The 20323-nt window shown below is 38.4% G+C and overlaps 1 protein-coding gene across 3 annotated transcripts in view; it reads right to left on the reverse strand.

Annotated features, from left to right (window-relative positions):
• The window catches only part of POU2F1 (POU class 2 homeobox 1), a 195722-nt gene that overhangs the window by 172076 nt on the left and 3323 nt on the right, over window positions 1-20323 (reverse strand). Inside the window, exon 2 of one of the 3 annotated variants that reach the window (XM_043450207.1) lies at window positions 11295-11343. The exons of the other annotated variants lie outside the window; for them this stretch is intronic. Within the exon in view, the coding sequence (XP_043306142.1) occupies window positions 11295-11343 (49 nt within the window). The remainder of the gene's footprint in view (window positions 1-11294; window positions 11344-20323) is intronic. 3 annotated transcript variants of the gene reach the window in all.

Consider the following 20323-nt stretch of genomic DNA (forward strand, 5'->3'; position numbering starts at 1 on the left):
GCTTCTCTATCTCAGGACAAAACCTAGCAAATTCTATAGCTAGACTATCTTAAGAGACATGCTCAAACATTTTCTGCTTCAACATGTCACCACTGTAAGAAAGCTGGTCTTGGGAGTCTTCTGTGATTTGAGTTCTTACACCAGCAACTTATCATCTCTTTTGCAAATACCAGCTTTAACAGTCTTTCAGCATCATCAAAAGGGCAAGCAGCTCTTCCATGAGGTCCAGAACAGAAAACTGGCACACAGACAGGCAGACAGACACACAAACACACACCTTCCAAAGGTATCCACATTCTATTTTTCTTTTATGTCACTGTTCAGAGTGCTGAAAGTTTCATCCATGGAATTTATTCTGACTGTTGCTAGAAGGCTGAACAACTCAAAACTGATACCTCAACTTCAAAAAGCATTCAATCTATGCTTCTCAATTGATCCAAAATTATTATCTATAATACTGTATGACAGAAGCAAGTAACACTTAAATGTGTAATTATCTCTAAAGTTACTTTGCCACCCAACAGGTAACTCGTTTCCAAAAAAAGGAAAAAAAAGTGACTAACAATAATAAAGAATTTCTGCTAAAAATACCATCCTTAATCAAATAGAGAAGTCAACTAAAGTTAGCTAAAAACTGGAATCAATACCTTTAACTTATTATAAACTAAGTCTACCACTTTCTAGTTATGTTAACTTTGGAAAATTATATGACTTTCTTATACCTTAGTTTCCACATCTACAAAACAGAGTTATAACAGAATCTATATCATAGTGTCATAGCTGATGTGAGGATTAAATGAGATAATTCATGTAGAACACTTAGTACAGTGCCTGGAAGATGGGCCAAAAACAAACTTGATAACTTGTTATTTTATACTACCCAGAACCATTCCATCTTAAGCTAATACTGACAACTGAGGTTGTCTGTTAATTTTTCAGCTCACACCAAAAAAATTAGCTGTCAACTTATTTATCCATGCTTTCAAATTCTTGTAACAGCATCATATCATATGCTAAAGTAACTTTTTGCTGACCTCATTATGGCAACCCACTCCAGTACTCTCTCCTAGAGAATTCCGTGGACAGAGAAGCCTGGTGGGCTGCTGTCCATGGGGTCGCAGAGAGTTGGACACGACTGGAGCGACTTAGCATGCATGCATGCACTAGAGAAGGAAATGGCAACCCACTCCTGTGTTCTTGCCTGGAGAATCCCAGGGACAGAGCAGCCTGGTGGGCTGCGTCTGTGGGGTCACACAGAGCCAGACACGACTGCAGTGACTTAGCAGCAGCAGCAGTGCTATGTTCACTGTCCAGCAGTAGCTAGAAGATTTCTGATTCCTTCTTTTTAAGTAAAATAATTATTTCACTTGGCACTAGAAGGAGGCGTCTGTAGACCGTTTGGAGACACACCTATAAGAAAACTGAGTTATAATGGAAGAGAGTTCTGCTAAGGTTATTGCTTTACACTGGCCAATGAGGTAAATGATTAAAACACGAGAGGAGGAGGAGAGATTAACTGTTATCTCCTGGGCGACAATTTCATTACAAAACAAGGAACCCCTAATGCAAAAGTTCCAGAAGTTGAGCTCTGAATCAGAATGGATATTCCCATAAATGTAATGCTAAAGAATTCTGGGGGAAGGGCTTCAAACTATTGCAAAAAGGACCTTCATCAGGACGGTGGGAGAGTGCATTAAAGATGTTTGTGCAGGAGTACAAGAAAAAGTGAGTTAATAGTTGACTTTCAATTATCTATGAGACATCCATCTAGGAACAAATTAACAATCACTACAGTTCATGGGGTTGCAAAGAGTCGGACACAACTGAGCGTCTACGCACACACACGAACACAAGCTTAGGCATAAACACGTCACGTATCCGCTGTCTTTCACATTAAAGCAGGGATGGCAGGAATCCCTTCTCTACTTAACTATTTCATATTTTAAATATATTTTCCTCCTTTATGTATGCTCAGTCACTCAGTCGTATCTGACTCTTTATGGCCGCATGGAGTGTAGCCCGCCAGGACCCTCCCTCTGTCTGTGGGGATTCTCCAGGCAAAAACCCTAAGGTGGGGGGCAGTGCCCTCCTCCATGGGATCTTCCCAACCCAGAGATCGAACCCAGGTCTCCCACACTGCAGGTGTATTCTTTACCATCTGAGCTACCAGAGAGGCCCTTTCTGCCTTTAAAGCAATAAAATTACCAAATAGCATATATACTGGAAACAATACACACATACATATATATATTGGGTTGACAAAAAAAGTTCATCCAGGGTTTTTGTTACAGCTTTCAAAAATCCAAACAAAGCTTTTGGCCAACTCAATATATACTATTTGGTAATTTTATTGCTTTAAAGGAGGAAATGGCACACACACACACACAGACACACACAGACACACACACAGACACACACACACACACACACACACACACAGACACACACAGACACACACACACACACACAGACACACACACAGACACACACACAGACACACACAGACACACACACACACACACACACACACACACACACACACAGCCAAAAAATTCATTCGGGTTTTTCGAATGACATAATGAAAAAACCTGAATGAATTTTTCAGCCAACCCAATGCACATATGTGTGCGTGTACTGTTTTTGTTATTCAGTCACTAAGTTGTGTCTGACTCTTCGCAACCCCACGGACTGCAGCACACCAGGGTTCCCTGTCCTTCACCATCTCCTAAAGTTTGCTCAAACTTATATCCATTGAATTAAAGATGCTATCCAACCATCTCATCCTGTTGCCCCCTTCTCCTCCTGCCTTCAATCTTCCTCAGCATCAGGGTCTTTCCAATGAATCAGCTCTTCACATCAGGTGGCCAAAGTATTGGAGCTTCAGCATCAGTCGTTTCAAAGAATATTCAGGGTTGATTTTCTTTTAGGGTTGACTGGTTTGATTTCCTTGCAGCCCAGGGACTCTCAAGAGTCTTCACCACACCCCGATTTGAAAGCATCAATTCTTTGGCACTCAGCCTTCTTTATGGTACAACTCTCACATCTGTACATTTACTGGAAAAACCATAGCTTTGACTATATGAACCTTGGTTGGCAAAGTGATGTCTCTGCTTTTTAATACACTGTCTAGGTTTGTCATAGCTTTCCTTCCAAAGAGCAAGCGTCCTTTAATTTCACAGCTGCAGTCATTGTCCTCAGTGATTCTGGAGCCCAAAAAAATAGTATCTGCTTATTCTTTCCATTGTTTCCCCATCTATTTGCCATGAAATGATGGGACTGGATGTAGTTTTTGGAATGTTGAATTTTAAGCCGGCTTTTTCACTCTCCTCTTTCACCTTCAAAAAGCTCTTTAGTATACATGTATACAAACACTCCTATGTTACTTCTAAACCATGGCCAGTATTCAACTCTACCACTTTCCCTAACACATAAATTTCTCCACTATTCTACCTAAAGCACAGCTTTTCTAATTCATCCTTCCATTTTATGTATTTCCATCTTGAACAATGTCCTGTCTTTATAGCTGAGGCTCTTAATCAGGGTTCACATGTTTATACTCTTATCCTCAAGCCAATTGCCTGTTCATATCCTTTGACCACTTTTCTGTCGAGATGTCTGCCATTTATTGTTGACATCTAACAATACTTAAGGGGTTTCCCTGGTGGCTCAGCCGGAAAAGAATCTGCCTGCAGTGTGGGAGACCTGGGTTCATTCCCTGGATTGGGAAGATCCCCTGGAGAAGGGAAAGGCTACCCACTCCAGTATTCTGGCCTGGAGAATTCCAGGGACTGTACACAAGTCCATGGGGTCAGACAGAGTCGGACACGACTGAGCAACTTTCACTTTCACTTTTCAACAATACTTAATACATTAACAAAAATCAACTGTCATTCCTATATGTTACAAATATTTGTATATTTTTTTTTCAAATATTTGTATATTAAGTTACATAAATATAATTTTTTATAGAGTCTTTTGACAGGAAGAAACTTAAAATACATAGTTAAATCTATTGATCTTTTCCTTGTATGGCATCTGAGTTGTGTGTCATGTCAAAAACCTTGACATGTCTAAAATTAAATAAACTGACAGGAAACTTTCATGTCTGCATTAAAGTGATCACTTTTCAAAGCTTATTGTTGTTCAAGGGGCTATGTATTCTGCTTTGAGCATTCCCAGCACCTTCTAGAATTAAAAAAAAGAAGGGGGTAGGCAGAGATGAGAGTCTCAACTGTGACTACGATACCAATACATAGCCATTAAGTCACCACAGCTTACTGTCTATGCACAAAGTGCACACATATATTACACCTGAATTGCATCTGTGGACGGCACTTTATTAGATCATCTCTTTAAGTCTGGCTTCCCAGGTGGCTCAGTGGTAAAGAATCTGCCTACCAATGAAGGAGACATGGGTTCAATCCCTGGGTGAGAGATTCCCTGGAGGAGGAAATGCCAACCCACTCCACTATTCCTGCCAGGAAAACCCCATGGACAGAGGAGCCTGGTAGGCTACAGTCCATGAAGTTGCACAGTGGGGCAAAACTGAGTGACTGAACATGCATGCATTTATTCTGTCAAAACAATGGAAACTATATAAGATAAACATCATTTATTCTGAGAGTTAACTATGCCTTAACAGCATGGTACACAAGAATACCACAGGGAGTTGAGATCCACAAACAATACAAACTTCAACTTTCTCCCTAAATAAAACAGCTTTTAAATAGCCTATTTAACCTAGTGTCTCTTTCTATCAGGGGCAAACACTTAAAAACAGGAATGGGAAGCCTAGAGAACAAAAATTTTCAGGATGTGCCCAGCACTGTTCAGGGCAAAATACATCCTAACCAGCAGGGAAAGTACGTCCTGACTATTAGCATAATTATTTTCTTAGCCTTGACCAAAAAAAAAGTCATTAAGCAACTCTTCTGACTGCAATTTGTAAAACGAGGCAATGTACTGCTGAATGATCAAGAATTTTCGTACACTTTGCAATTATATTTCTCATAACAGGTTTATAGATTAACACAAACAGGCATTGTTTCTATTTCTGTCTATCCTGTATTTGCTCATCAAGAATCAGTTCTTTTGAACTCAATTACCCATAAGAATGGTAACGAAATCAAGTTTCCGAGAACCAGGCTGCCAATGAGCCTGCCATATAGTATTAACCTTTGAGGAGCTGCCTGGGCAGCCAAGGTCTCCCTGAACAAAACTCTCCTTCAATTTCAACCCCAGTGCATGTGTATTCTGAAAAGACTCAATAACCGACACTGTGCCTGTAACTCTGTACTAATGTGAACAAAACAGGCCTCCTGTCCTCACAGAGCTTATAATCTATACAAAATTGAGAGAAAGAATACTTGTGGAAGATTGCCTAAAGGATATGCAACATTTCCATCCTTCTAATTATTATAAAATCTCTGCCACACTGTTTTGAATCATCCTCATCTCCCCACCACAAATGATCACGCATCTGGGCCTATAGAGGGGCCTTGTGAAGTTTCTTGGTGCATGCACAGTAGGTCTACCATGAGGCCACTGCTCATCTTATTACATGGGGTCCTGCTTACAAGGCCTCTGAGGAGTAACTTCCTTCTGATCTTAAGTGTCAGAAACTACAATTTTTTAAAACAAAGTTTGTTTGCTTTCAAATATTATGAACATAGAGATTTTTTTTTTTTGCACCACCTACAATGAAGCTTAGAGAAATATCTGTGAAAACAAATATTAGGTTTTTATATTAGAATTTTTATTTTATATTTTTATTTTGCATTTCTTGCTACAGTTCATAAACCTCTACAAACTACTTTAAGCTTTGGGGTGAGCAAAAAAGCAACAAATGGATGAAGCTTGCAGTAATGCACCATATGGAAAATGTTCTTTTTAAATTTAGTGCAACAGAAAACATGAGAAGTCAAGGGAGTGGAAGGATTTCAAGAGTATGATACACAGATTTAAAAAAATAAAAACCAGACAATGCTCAGTTAACTGGGGAAATCAGAAAAGGAAAATTAAGGGGAGCAGAAGAAAGATCAGAGAATATCCCCAATAATTTTTTTTATTTATACAAATTAGAACAATGGCAGTTAAAAATGGCTTTGTGTAAACTTGAACTTATTGTAAATCTAAAGTTACATATAATATTTAGAAATATTATTTCACAGGTTATCGCTCAAAACAGTAAAAGCAAAAGTCATAATTGACACAGAAAACATAAAAATTACTTGATAAAAATGACCAAAAGGGAAAAACAGACTGTTATTATAACCCGTGTCTTATCTGAGCTCTTCTCCCTACCCCCAAATATGAGGAAAAACCCTATGCATTGCAACAATCTGCGTCTACTGACCCCTCAGCTTTCCAATTACTTGGCATAATCTAGGCAGGTGTTTAAACTCCACAAGATGCATGATCATGATTTTGCTAGACAGCCTCTTTCTTCAAGGTCACTGTCATCTTTCCTAGCCACCAAGTGACTCTACAATGATATCACTGCTGTATGTCATCCAGGGTTCACACATAACACTGTTGAGCCATTTCCATTCATTAGTTAAATTACCCTCCTTCCATCGTCAGCTTCCTGAAATTCCCTGTTCCTCACACCCAGAAAATTCCAAGCCTGGGAGCTTCGATCCCAGTTCAGTCTAGCACTGGGATGCTTTTAGGTCCTATCAGTACCAAGGTCATGCTGCACTGTGTGCTAAATCACTTCAGTTGTGGCTGACTCTGTGCAACCCTATGGACTGTAGCCCGTCAGCCTCCTCAGTCCATGGGATTCTCCAGGCAAGAATACTGGAGTGGATTGACATTTGTCTCTCCGGGGGATCTTCCCAACACAGGGATCGAACCAGTGTCTCTTACGTCTAACCTGCACTGGCAGGCAGGTTCTTTACCACTAGTGCCAGGTGGGACCAAGTTCATAGGGAGTAAATACATTCCTAGACTTTCCAACTTGAAGTTCTTTCCAATTCTTCTTCATCCTAAACGTCTGATTAAAAATCAAAACTTCTTCAGAACAGCAGAGTAAAAAATTAGGCTCACCCTAATTCCCCTCTACTAAAAGAAACATTCTTGTGCAGTGCAAGGCATAGCTCTGCTCTCCAGGACCACAATGAGAGCTGACCTGCAACTATCCCCTCTTAATGAATGAACAGCTAACAGACAGTTGCCAATAAAGGATATGACTACTAAGTGGGTACATACATGTAGAACTTAAGGTTATCCGGCAGGGGTCAATGAGAGAGCACATAGAATATATGCAGATGCTTTTGCTGGTCATTTCTTATTCTTTCAAAAATGCACTATTTCTTTTAAACTACGGTTCGTCTGCACACCAGTTGATTCCAGATAAATAAGACTTGGTTGTTGCTGAAGCACTGCTAAGTGGATGGGAAATTAGCAACAGATCCAGGGGAAGGAGGGTAAATGCTACTAGCCACAAGGAAGAGAACCTTGGCACACCTGATGCTCCATGAAGGCAAACATATGATTATTACAATCACAAACCTGGCAAACGGCACAATGCCACAAACTTTAGGCATTCAACAAATACCTGCTATGAATAAACTTGTTAAATAGATAATTCTGTAAAGCACTACAAGGAGGCTAAATAACTAGCCCACCAGCCCACAGTCAGCACGTGGCAAAGCCAGGATTCAAACCCACATCTGTTTGGTTCCAGAACTGAAGCTTGTTTCACTTCATATGCTTCCTTGGTAAGGAGACGGATTCGGCAAGGCTCTCTGGCAGAGTACTCAAAACCATAGATATGCTTCTCTTCCTAGAAAGTAAATTTTACTCAAAAGTTGAACAATTTATAATATTTGATATATAAAACAAATTATCAACATATTATAAAAGAAAACAAAGTATTCATAGATATAAATTTTAAAGTATTAGAGGCCACCACAGTTTTTTCTTTTGTGTGATACAGCCCCAGGCTCTCTCAGAAATCAAGTTCATTCTCCTCTGCTATTAGATACATTGCTAGAAGAAAATCTGAGAATCAAAAAAAAAAAAAAATCATTCAGTAAATATTTGTTGAACACCAAATACATAGCAAGCATGTGCTACAACAGTCAATCCTAAAGGAACCTGACCCTGAAAATTCACTGGAAGGACTGATGCTGAAGCTCCAATACTTTGGCCGCCTGCCTCACTGGAGAAGACCCTGATGCTGGGAAAGACTGAAGGCAAAAGAAGAAGGCGGCGGCAGAGGACGAGATGGGAGCAAATAAATTCCTAGACTTTCCAACTTGTATTTCTTTCCAGTTCTTCTTCATCCTAAACATTTGATTAAAAATCAAAATTTCTTCAGAACAGGCAGAGTAAAAAATTAGGCTCACCCTAATTCCCCTCTACTAAAAGAAACATTTTTGCCCAGCCCAAGGCATGGCTCAATCGAAACGCTGATTCACATGAATTGAAGCAAATGCCAGGAGACAGTGAACAACAGAGGAGCCTAGCATGCTGCAGTCCATGGGGTCGCAAGGAGTCAGACACAAACTGATCAGCAACAACAAACCTGTTAAATGCCTAGGGTAAAACAGTCCCTGACAGCACAGAGCTTAAGTTATTATAAAAAAGAGAAACAAGTTGACCAACAATTAAAAGTGGTAAGTAAGATGCCAGAATAGTATCTATAGAAACAGGGAAAGATAGCTAACTCATATAATGGGGGATACTAGGGAGGCTGAGGAAGAATGCTTAAGTGTTCCCAAGGCATGACCCCAGCTCTCCTCTCAGCCCTAAACTGCTATTCAAAAGAGGTACAGGAATTAATTGTGTGTGGGGGGGAGGGGGGTACTCACAAAAAGAGAATATTTAAGAAGTTATAAATTTTCATGAAAGGGTCAGAACTACAGCAATACAAGAGTAAGAAGTCACTGCTTTACATTTGGAAAATATACAGAAAAATTAAAATGTTTGACTTATAGCAAAAATATAAAAATTAAAACAATGTTTCGTTTATCAATACATCAAAAATTTTAAAGACACTGTGGGGAAATTGATACTATTAAATACTACAGATAAAATATGTACTATAGATAAAAACACAGAATGGTACCTCTCTCAAGGACAATCTGACAACACGAACAAAATTTTTAAACATAATTTTTTTAATGCTACAATTCTATTCCTAAGAATTTATCTTAAAAAAAAAAACACTATAGATGCATGCTTATAACATAGTTACAGAAAAAATTTAACATACATCCAAAAGAAACAAGTAAATAGGCTGGTGCATCAATAAAATAATATACACCCACTAAAAAGGATTAGGTAAGGTATGGAAGAATATTTGTAAAAAAAAAAATTATTAGGTAAAAGGACAGGTTAGGTTAGTTTTTGAAGAACTGAAAGCTGCAGACATGTCAATATTTTCCAGTTTCATAAGACAAGGTGAAAATTGCCCCACTACTGACTTCAATGGGTCTCTCTGATTAACCTAAGATCACTCATCCTTGATCAGTTACAGCTACCCTGAATAACAATTCAACAATCAGTTTATTGTTTGTTATTTATGCCACTAGAAGTTACTCAACTAAATGAAGTTCAAAGATCTTTAAAAAAAGGTGGGGGAGTTAGCCTTGAAATTACCCAGTGCTTAGTTGCTCAGCTCAGTTCAGTCGCTCAGTCGTGTCCAACTCTTTGTGACACCATGAACTACAACCTATCAGACTCTTCCGTCCATGGGATTCTCCAGGCAAGAACACTGGAGTAGGTTTGCCATTTCCTTCTCCAGGGGAACTTCCCAACCCAGAGATCAAACCCAGGTCTCCCGAATGGCAGGCGGATTCTTTACTATCTGAGATACCAGAGAAGCCCTGAAATTACCCAGTGGTTGTACTTAACAAATAAAAAGGTCTATTTACCTGGGTAAACCTAAAATAGGATGACATGTTTAAAAGAAAAACAAAAAAAGCAGGATGCACACTGACTCCTTTTTGAATTATGTACACACATATACGTAGGGAAGGAAATGGCAAACCACTCCTATATTCGTAAGTGGCAAATCCCTTGGACAGAGGACCCTGGCAGGCTACAGTCCCCAGGACTGCAAAAGAATTGGACACAGCTCGGCAACTAAACAACAGCCACACAAACACAAGGGGCAGGCACACCTGAGGTAGGAGAGTGGATGTGGATACACCGTGCATCTAATCAGGGTATGCAGGTGTGTGCGCGCACACACGAGAACACCGCAGGACAGGGGCTCACTCGCTGACCCAGCCCCACACTGGGTCCACAGCAGGACAGCACCGTTCAGACGTGCTTCCAGCACCACCGACTGGCGACGGTGCTGACACCACACTCCAGTTCTCTCAAGTTACACCATGGCTTCTTCCAGCAACACTCATAAAACGGTTAATTTGTCTTCCCAGGCTTTAGTGATGTTTACAATGTCTCTCATGACAGGAGAGGATTTTCACCAATTCCTTTCTAACTAACAGTGATTGACAGATGAATTAACATATACTCCAGTCTGCCAAAGCAGCCTTCTTGGCTGACGGCATGAAGACGCACATAGAGGGCAATGACTATGCACTGTAAAGAAAAATGTTTCGCACACAAACACTGTACCAATAAACAGGATGATACGGGGAAGGATTAAACATGGTATATGTGATAGGGAATATCATACTATTAAATGACTAACTTCTCATGAGAAACAATAATCAACTGTCTTGTTCCTTCAGCTGAAAGCTGGCTTAGTTACAGCTTCGTGGGGGAAGGGGAGTGATGAACAAATTCCCGGCACTTGCCAGCATATCAATTTTAAGTCACAACTCACTGGCGAAACATTCAAATATTTTAAATACATGTTCTGATTTCCTAATCTAGCCAACAGAAGAATATAAATGATACCCCAGATGAAAATTATCTGGATGTTAACATCTGCAAGTAGCTTCAGTTTTAAAGTATAATTTCAAAATGTTCAAGCTTTACAGACCACCGGAATCAACAATCTACATACAGACAGCTTCAAAATATTTTTATAATCAACAACTGGAGATGCCTGAAAGCTAGGTTAACATTGGATCTGCTGATCAATTGTCCATCTCCCCAAACTGCAAGATAGAGATAAACGCACCATTGATTCTAGACCACACAATCTGGAACTGGGAACTGCAAGAGCACTAAGGATAAACTCAAAACTAATAGCTGCTAAACACTTCATCATTCAATTTGACTGGAAGCAGAAGTTAATGGTTTATGCTCTTAATTGCATCCAAAATAGGTCAGAGACCTAGGTGTACCACTCAGCCTCTTTACAGCTTTCCTACCTGAGAGATGATGAGGATGAATGACAACTAAACACACTCCATGGGGTCCCTGTGAAGATTAATGGGAAAATGCATGTAAAGCTTAGTAACTAGCGCTGGTTTCAAAAATTACATATATATTGCTTCCTTTGCTTATAACATTTTCAACCCCACTTCCTACTCCCAGACTTGAACTGATAACTTGCAGTCACCCTTCATGTCTCAAGTGTAAACACTGTTTCCTCAGGAAGACCTTCCTAAATCCTCTCGTCCTGATCAGGTGTCCCTATCTTAATGTCCTTATCTTATTCAGAGTATTCTGAATCTCCCCTATTTTACTCAATTAACTGTAAACAGTGTTATTTAATGTATGACTTGCCCAACAGGCTGTAAGATTTCAGAGGACAGGAGCAGTATTTGTCTTATTTACTACTTTCTCCAGCGCTACATGCATGGCAAAGGAACAGAACAAAAGTCTATATTTACTGAATTATATGAATGCAGAAGGACCAGTCTGATTTACGGTTAATTATTATTTTTTTTTGTTTTTATATTTTTTCTCATGCATTTTATTTATTTTTCTTTTGAATTTTTTAAATTTCCATTTTATTTATTTTTTTTTCCCCAATGCTGATTCATGTCAATGTATGGCAAAAACCCACTACAATACTGTAAAGTAATTAGCCTCCAACTAATAAAAATGATTGGTTAATTACAATCCACCTCACGCTCACAAGAATTATTACAGTTCCTGATAAGCTTACCGTCGTTCATTCACATTCTAGAAAGATGTTTCAAGTTTAAAATCTAAATACTACATTTTCAGACTCCCCATATATTTTAGCTCTGCTGCTGAGATAGGATCGAGCCTACCATGTTCTATATTCTTTATATGTTTCTTAAAATGGTATTCAATTGAAAGCCAAAGTATCTGTCGTGTTTAGTGGTCTTCACCAAAAAAGATGCTTTTGAAGAATTCCACAGCTTAAAAAGAAAAACAAAATATGAAAATAAAACACAATTTGTCAATTTAGAACCTTATGGGCCAGAAAAGTTAAGAGATTTGTTCAATACCATAAAGCCAGATAGTGCTACAAACAGAGTAAGGATCCAAGTTTCCTAGTTCTCTGTCTTTCCACTATGAAGACTTTACGGTCCACTGAGAACCACAATTCAAAATATTCTAAGCAACAATCTAGAAATGCAACAAATTCAAAATAACTGAATTATTTTTTACAAACTTTTAAAAACTATGGCTCACCAGACCTCTGCTTTTTTAGAAACTCGGAAGGTAAGGTCTGGGCTTCTTCATGCTGAAAAATGGGCAAGTCCTATCCCAGCAAAGATTCAGTTCAGTTACTCAGTCGTGTCTGACTCATTTCGACCCCATGGACTGCAGGACACCAGGCTTCCCTGTCCATCACCAACTCCTGGAGCTTGCTCAAACTGACACCAGTGATGCTATCCAACCATCTTATCTTCTCATCCCCTTCTCCTCCTGCCTTCAATCTTTCCCAGCATCAGGGTCTTTTCTAATGAGTCAGTTCTTCACATCAGGTTATCAAAGTATTGCAAAGATTGAGAACCTCTAATTTAATCAATCAAGCATCATTTGCTAACTGTCGACTCTGTCCCTAGCAGTGTGTTCCTTCTCTCAAGGCTTCTTAGGAAGAGACAAGATTTACTTATATAACTCAATTAGTGAAGAAAATAAGACTGTGTATAATGAAGTGCTAAATTAGCTAAATGAACACAAATTAAGTGCTAAATTCAGACAAAGCAGGACAGAAGCGTGGGCGTAGAGACAGAATAACAGATAGGTCTGCATGATAAATAAGGATAGCCAGTTTCAAACAGCGCACCAGCAGGAGGTCTAAGACCCTATGAAGGGTCTATAGCGTCACTCTGGGGAGCAAAGGCAGATGTCTTCCCTGCCCCTGCGCCTTCCTCAATCAGAAGAGCTCCACTCTTAACCTTTTAACATTAAGCTTCTGTCCAAAATTCATTTTGAAAATGATTCCAATGGCCTTTTGTTTGAAAACTCTTATTTACAAATGCAAATAAAGGAAAAAAAATCCGTGGTGAAGGAATCTGTCCCAGTCACAAAGCTAATTAGTGATCTAGAGCCCAGGTCTCCCAACCTTCAATGCTGTTTTCACTGAACCACACGACATACCACAACATTCCAAGGAAGGGGGCAGCATAGCCTGTGACCAAGAGTTCTCAGAGCACCCCAAACACAGGACTGGCCCAGACAGTGGGCGTCCTTTCAGGTCAGGGGACAGAACTGCGACGGGCGAGAGAGAGTCCACACTTCAAAACAAATAAAGCCACCTTCCCAGAACAGCTCTTCAAGACAAAGTTTTAAGGTGATTTTTTAAAAATTAAAACCCGTTAAAAGAAACACTGTTGGTGGTGGGCCTATAAAGGGACATAAAGGGCGATAGGAATGAGTTTGAGCAAGCTCCGGGAGTTGGTGATGGACAGGGAAGCCTGACGTGCTGCAGCCCATGGGGTCACAAAGAGTTGGACAGGCCTGAGCAACTGAACTGACTATAAAGGGAACTTTCCATCGGAATTATTGAGTCATGCTCTTTAAGGAAGTAGTAAAAGATAAGAATGTATAGGCAGGGGTAGGGGCGAGATAACAGAATGCCTTGAAATCAAGGACAAGTTTATGTTTGCTACAATGCAAAATACCTCCACTATATAGCTTTCGAAAGAGTATTAGAGGAGTACCTCCTTTTCCCAAGGTGCTGGTTACACATGGAAATGTACAACCTGAAGTATGGTGTCCCACAGAATCAATTTAAAAGCTCCCTCTCTACAGCAGCACAAATAATAATAATTGCTAAATTTACTCTTGTGCTAATGTAAGAAAAACTATTACAGAACTTTAAAAATGCTTCTGCTATCAATTTGTAACTCCCCACAGCATCTCTGTAACATTGGTATTATCACCATCTTATTATTGAAACCACTACAAAAGCCAGTGGCAAAGGCAAAATGAGATGCCTAGAATTTACCATGCTGAGACTTAATGCTCAGTCCACACACAGTGGCATGAACATAAATCTCAAATCCTATTATTTGTATGGGTTCCCTGGTGGCTCAGATAGTAAAGAGTCTGCCTGAAATGCGGGAGACCGGGGTTCGATTCTTCGATCAGGAAGATATCCCTGGAGAAGGAAATGACAACCCACTCCAGTCTTCTTGCCTGGAAATCCCATGGACAGAGGAGCCCCAGTTCATGGGGTCGCAAAGGGTTGGACACGACTGAGCAACTCACACACATACACACAATCTAGCTCAGTAACACTTTGTTGATTTTCACAATAAACGTGTAACCCCATGAAAACCACCCAATCTTATCTCAAATGACATGTCTAAAATTGCATTCATTGCCTAGTCCCCCAAATGGTTCTCTCTTCCAACTTCCCTACTTCTGCTCACTCACAGCACTGCTTTTGATACTCTAAGCTCAAAACACCGGTATCCCCTTTGACTCTAATTACCTGCCTTTAAACACTTTAAATTAAGAACTTTGATTATGGCTCAGGACAGAACAAAAAAATTCAATGACTCCTACTGCCAAGCAAGTGAAATCCAAACTCCTACACCATCAGCGCCTGACATGCAGAGCTCTCCAGAAAAGAATCCTGGCGGCCTTCTATCACTTTGCATTGTGCAGCCTCAGTAAGCACCAGCCTGGAAGTCCTGCTAGTCCCCAAACACGCTTACTGCTTATTAAGCACGTGACCTTGGGAAAGACATTTAGTCTGAGCTTTATTTTACTCAACTGTAAAATGGGTATAATAATTCTTGCCTGAAAGGAGCAAACAAGTTAATGAAAATAAGAGTACCACTATAAATTTTAAGGTACTATAAAAATATAGACAGGATCATTATGCTATGATTAACAGTAATTTTATCTATACCTGCTTTGCTCCAGAAAGGATATAAGGTAGACCACACAAAACACAAAATAACAAGAGTTTAAAGGTGGAAGCAATAAAAAAAATGCAAAACAAAAGGTAAGGACCTAAAATGGAACTGGGAATGAGGCTAAGAAAAATGGATATTATAATTGCCTATCTAAGTTTTCAGGTTGATAATGTGGTCCAAACCGTGTAGTTTGATTTGAAAAGGAAATAAAGGCAATTAGTTCAGTGTCCCAAAGACTAAAAACAAAATCATTGGTCAGAAATAAAAAAGTTCTTACTGTAAAGACCGGCAAGAATTTCTCCCAAAGGTCCTTATTCTGTGCAGAGTAACTTAACAACATTCTCAACATCCTATGAATTATATTTTCATTACATCACTATTAGACTGAAAGCCTTTTGATGTACAGTAATTTTCTTATTATATACTGTTTGTATCTCCCTGGTGGCTCAGCAGTAAAGAATCTGCCTGCCAATGCAGGAGACCCAGGTTCAATCTCTGGGTGGGGAGGATCTCCTGGAGAAGGAAATGGCAACCCACTCCAGTATTCTTGCCTGGGAAACCCCATGAACAGAGGAGCCTGGTGAGCTATAGTCCAAGGGGTCGCAAAAGAGTCAGACATGACTTAGCAACTAAACAACAACAATCTCCATAGCTTAATTAGTCAAAAACCACACCCCCCTGACTTTTACATACTGGTTTCCATGGACCCAAATCCCTCCCTTCCTATTTCAAACCATCCTGCACACCACCGTGTTAATCCCAGAACGCTGCTTTTATCACAGGATTCCTTACATGGAAAAACTCCAACAGCCTCCCTGCACATAGAATAACCTCATTCTTTACATTTACAGCACAATCTTGAACACAACCGCCTCTGCAATATCTTGTCTTCCCATTCCTCTAAATTCTTTTCACCCTTTTAAATGTGGCTTAAAAATCTCACCTACTACAAGTCTTCTCTGACTAGCAGCAATGTGGTGGAGAGAGAGATGAGGCAGGGAGAGGAGAAGACTTATATGAAGCCTGAAGTCTTCATTACTCAACAGTTAAGAGACTGTGGGCAAGTCACTAAACCACCACTCTCTGTGAGAATAGTCTCATCTATAAAGGTTTTAAGATAGACTGTACCTAAACTATCTTCCAGCTTTAAACATTCTAGGATGCTTTGGTTCCTACAAATTTGGACAGACCTGATCTCTACTCTGACCGTTATTATCTATTATATATTTTAATATGTAACTACAACCATCCCCTGCTATCCACAGGTGATTGGTTCCAGAATCTTCACAGATACCAAAACCCAGGGGTGCACGACGTTTCCATCTAACTTATGCACATCCTCATATACTTTAAATCATCTCTAGATTACTTACAGTACCTAATACAGTGTAAATGCTAAGTAAATAGTTGCCAGGATGCAACAAATTTAAGCTTTGCTTTTTGGAACTTGCTGGAATATTTCTTTCCATTATTTTCATTCTGCAGTTGGCTGAATTAACGGATGTCAAACTCACCAATATAGAGGACTGACCGTAGATACATTGCTTTAAAAATTTCCCTGCTAAGTATAAACTCCACAGGAGAGTCCTACATTCCCTTGTTAGCCTCAAAGACAAGTGGCATAGGGACCTGGTACAAAGCAGCAGATATTTTTGTAAGCTTAGAAATGTTTAAATAATTATTTTTAAAAGACTGATTAAAATATATTTGCCTACTGAAGCATTAATCAGCCAAAAAAAAAAAGGCAGTTTTAACACTAAGCAGACTATTTTAAAAAGTATACTAAAGTAAGAAAATAGTTAAGTCACTTTTCTCTAAAATATATATTCATTCTGCAGGCTACAAAGCTAGTCAGTACAACTTGAGGTGACCACATGTTAAAAATAATTGAGCTGTTTAACATACGCAACATAATGTTCACTTCCTAGCCATTCCTGTTTGCATCTTCTACTGTAAACAAAAGCTCACCAGTCCAAAAAAAAAAAAAAGGCCTATCATAATTTTTATTATTTTACTGATTTAATAATTAACTTTACATGCTAGAGCTGTAATTCCAACATAAAAACCAATAAAGTTACATAGAGAATTATGAAATAGAACAAGTGACAAATTAAATTGTACTTGCAATGACTTTCAATATCACAGGCTGAGTAAAGCTATTACCAACACTCACAGTGAACTAAGTTTTGTGCTTCACACTGTCATTCAAAAAATTAATTATTATGTATTCTCTTCTAAATGAGTATCTAGTTTCCTGTATAGTATTTAAAAAAAAAAAACCTGTTAAATCTAGGGGTTTGCTGATTCTTCTTTTGCTGATTGCTAGGTCTGTCTATAAAATCTAGGCAACACTGAAAACTTGAGTATTTGCTTAACTGGGGAAAAAAATTTTAAAACGAAAAACAAAAGCGTTTTTATCAGTGATTAAATACAAATAAGATATCTTATCAATGCTCAGTAAATTAATATCCCGCAGTAAAAACTACATGTATTATACATAAAGAGCTTCCTCAAATCAGAGGTTCTGATACTCAAGACAATTCTCATATTCCAAATTCTAAATATACTGTACATGGATCAGTAAGTCAAGCACTGGCTCCACTCACGCTATTTTTGTTTCCGTTGCTACTACTGCTAAAAGAGTTTATAGGGCTCATTGCCAGTTTAGAGCATAGTTAGAAGTATTTCAGTACCAAATAAAAGCAATTAATTCCTAAGAAGAAATATAAATCTAAAGTAAACATAAAGTATCCAAGTATCTTTACAAAACACCAGCAGTGTGCAAAAATATTTGGCAAAAGAAGATGGATAAGTAATCTGTGAACCATAAGTATTACCTCTTTCAAAATTGATTCCACTCAAAAAGACATTTTTAAGTAACACAATCAAGATAAGAATTAAGGAAAATTCTGGTCCAAAGAGTTTCCTATAAAGAGGAAAATGAGGAAAGAACTCATTCAGGAGGGATATAGAAACTCAAATAAGGCAAATGCATAGCAATCAAATCTACACTCTAATGCTAATATTAGATTTCCTTGAAGAAATAAGTCATAAACATGTTTGCTCAGACATTTAACATTACAGGAGACAACAGAAACATGGGTGACCAAAAAGGGACAAGTTTTGCCTGTGATTTGCTCTGTTCTGTAAACAATAATTGTTTGAATATTCCCAAACACAATCATTTCCACTAGGAAAACACATTCCTGCTTAAAATCAGGCTTCCTAGTAAGTCTTTACTAATTACAAAAACTGTAACTGAACCAACACTGACAGTCACACACCAGCATTTTAAAAGAAAGTTAATTTTAATGGGGCTTGAAAGAAGACTAAAGCTGTGGGCTTCCAACATTAAAAAAATAACTGATAACATTAAGGGAATCACTACTACATTATAGTCCTCCTAGTACAAAGGGACGGACGTTAATGAAAGTGAGAGACCAATTTTAAAAACACAACTTAAACATACAAACCCACACCTAAACTCAAGATCAAGCAATACAAATTCAAGAAACTTTGTTTCATTCTTAATGGAAAATACTTATGAAAGGCAACATTCAAATTTCCAGTTATGTCACTTTAGAACCACCTGCTTAAGATATACAAGGCTCCTTTAAACATCTCTGGTGGCTTTATAAGAGCAATTTAACATTCTGAACCCTAAACTTATTCCAAGATCCACCGACCAGATGAATAGCAGATTAACAATTACTTCAACCTATGTACTAATGAAACACATTTTATTTCTTCTTCTTTATATTGCTTATCAAAGCAGAGAATAATAAATCTAAAATATGGCAGAATACTATACCACTCAAACTTGAATAATAGTCACTGTTTTTTCCTTGATGACTGGGATTTTTGACAACGACAAAATGAAAGGAATTAGAAATTAGTTTGGGGGTCAAGGTTAAAAATTACTTGAACAGTAATGCCTTGGAAGAACCATCCTCTTAGAAATTAAAATATTTCGTCAGTTGTCACATAAATTTTCAAGATCTAAATTCAAAAGTACCATTATAATTACTAGAGGGGGTAAGAAAGAAGTCACAATGGCTTTTCTGAAAACTTGTGGGAAGCCACCTGACAGATGCAAAAGGACAGAAGCAGGTCATAAACCTGCGCAGGCCCAACAGTAACCTGGATACTCTGTGACTCTCGTCTCACACGGACAGAGTCAGGAATAAATCACAAGTCCACCACATTCCCAGGATATTTTAATCATCACTTGAAGATAAACTAGTTAAAAATAAGATGGAAAATGTCTGACAGGAAAATGTAATAGGTCAAAAATCATTTGTGCATTCATACCTCACAGTGAAACAATTTTAAAAATCACTAATCAGTCAAAATAAAATGCACAAACTTGTCCAGACTAAATTTAAGACAATCCAAAAAGAATTCTGAAATTTAAAAAAAAAAAAAAACTGTTTGCAAAACACAAAAGCAAAGCTTTACTGTAAGTATTTTAAACACTATAATTTCAACCTAACAGAATATACAGCCCTCATCCTCTTCAAGTTCACGCTACTCATTGTAACAGGTTCCAAGCCAAATATGATCTCTCCTTTATCCTGAGCAATGCTCTGAAGAAACTATATCAAGAAATATAGCTTCTTACTAGAGTTTGGGGGATTACTAAAAAAACCAATCTAAAACAGGCATGCTTATGGATCATTTCTATGATTATACTTATTTTAAACCATGGTCCCCAACTGAGAATTTTAGGAAGTGAATTTTTACAACAGCATGGGAAGCCAACCAAAATATAAGGCCAGTTAACAATACTCACCTTTTCCTGTATCACAATAACTGTAAGAAAGAAATTTTGTTTGTAAAATGCAACATACATTTTATCATCTTGGATAAAATATTTGCAGCCTCGGTAGTGGTTAAATTGCAGCTATAAAGGAAATTGTCTTGAGATAAATGGTTTCCCTATGAGAAGGTTTCATTGCTACACTTCACCTCAGGACAATAAATCAAATTAACTGCACCTTGTCCTCTGTCCAATGACATCATCAGTTTGACCACATCTTCAGAATTGGGTGCAAAAACATATGCTATTTAAGGCATGAAGTCATTTTACTGTTTTTTGTCCATCC

Source organism: Cervus canadensis, chromosome 2, assembly GCF_019320065.1.
Source record: "Cervus canadensis isolate Bull #8, Minnesota chromosome 2, ASM1932006v1, whole genome shotgun sequence".
NCBI classification, from domain to species: domain Eukaryota; kingdom Metazoa; phylum Chordata; class Mammalia; order Artiodactyla; family Cervidae; genus Cervus; species Cervus canadensis.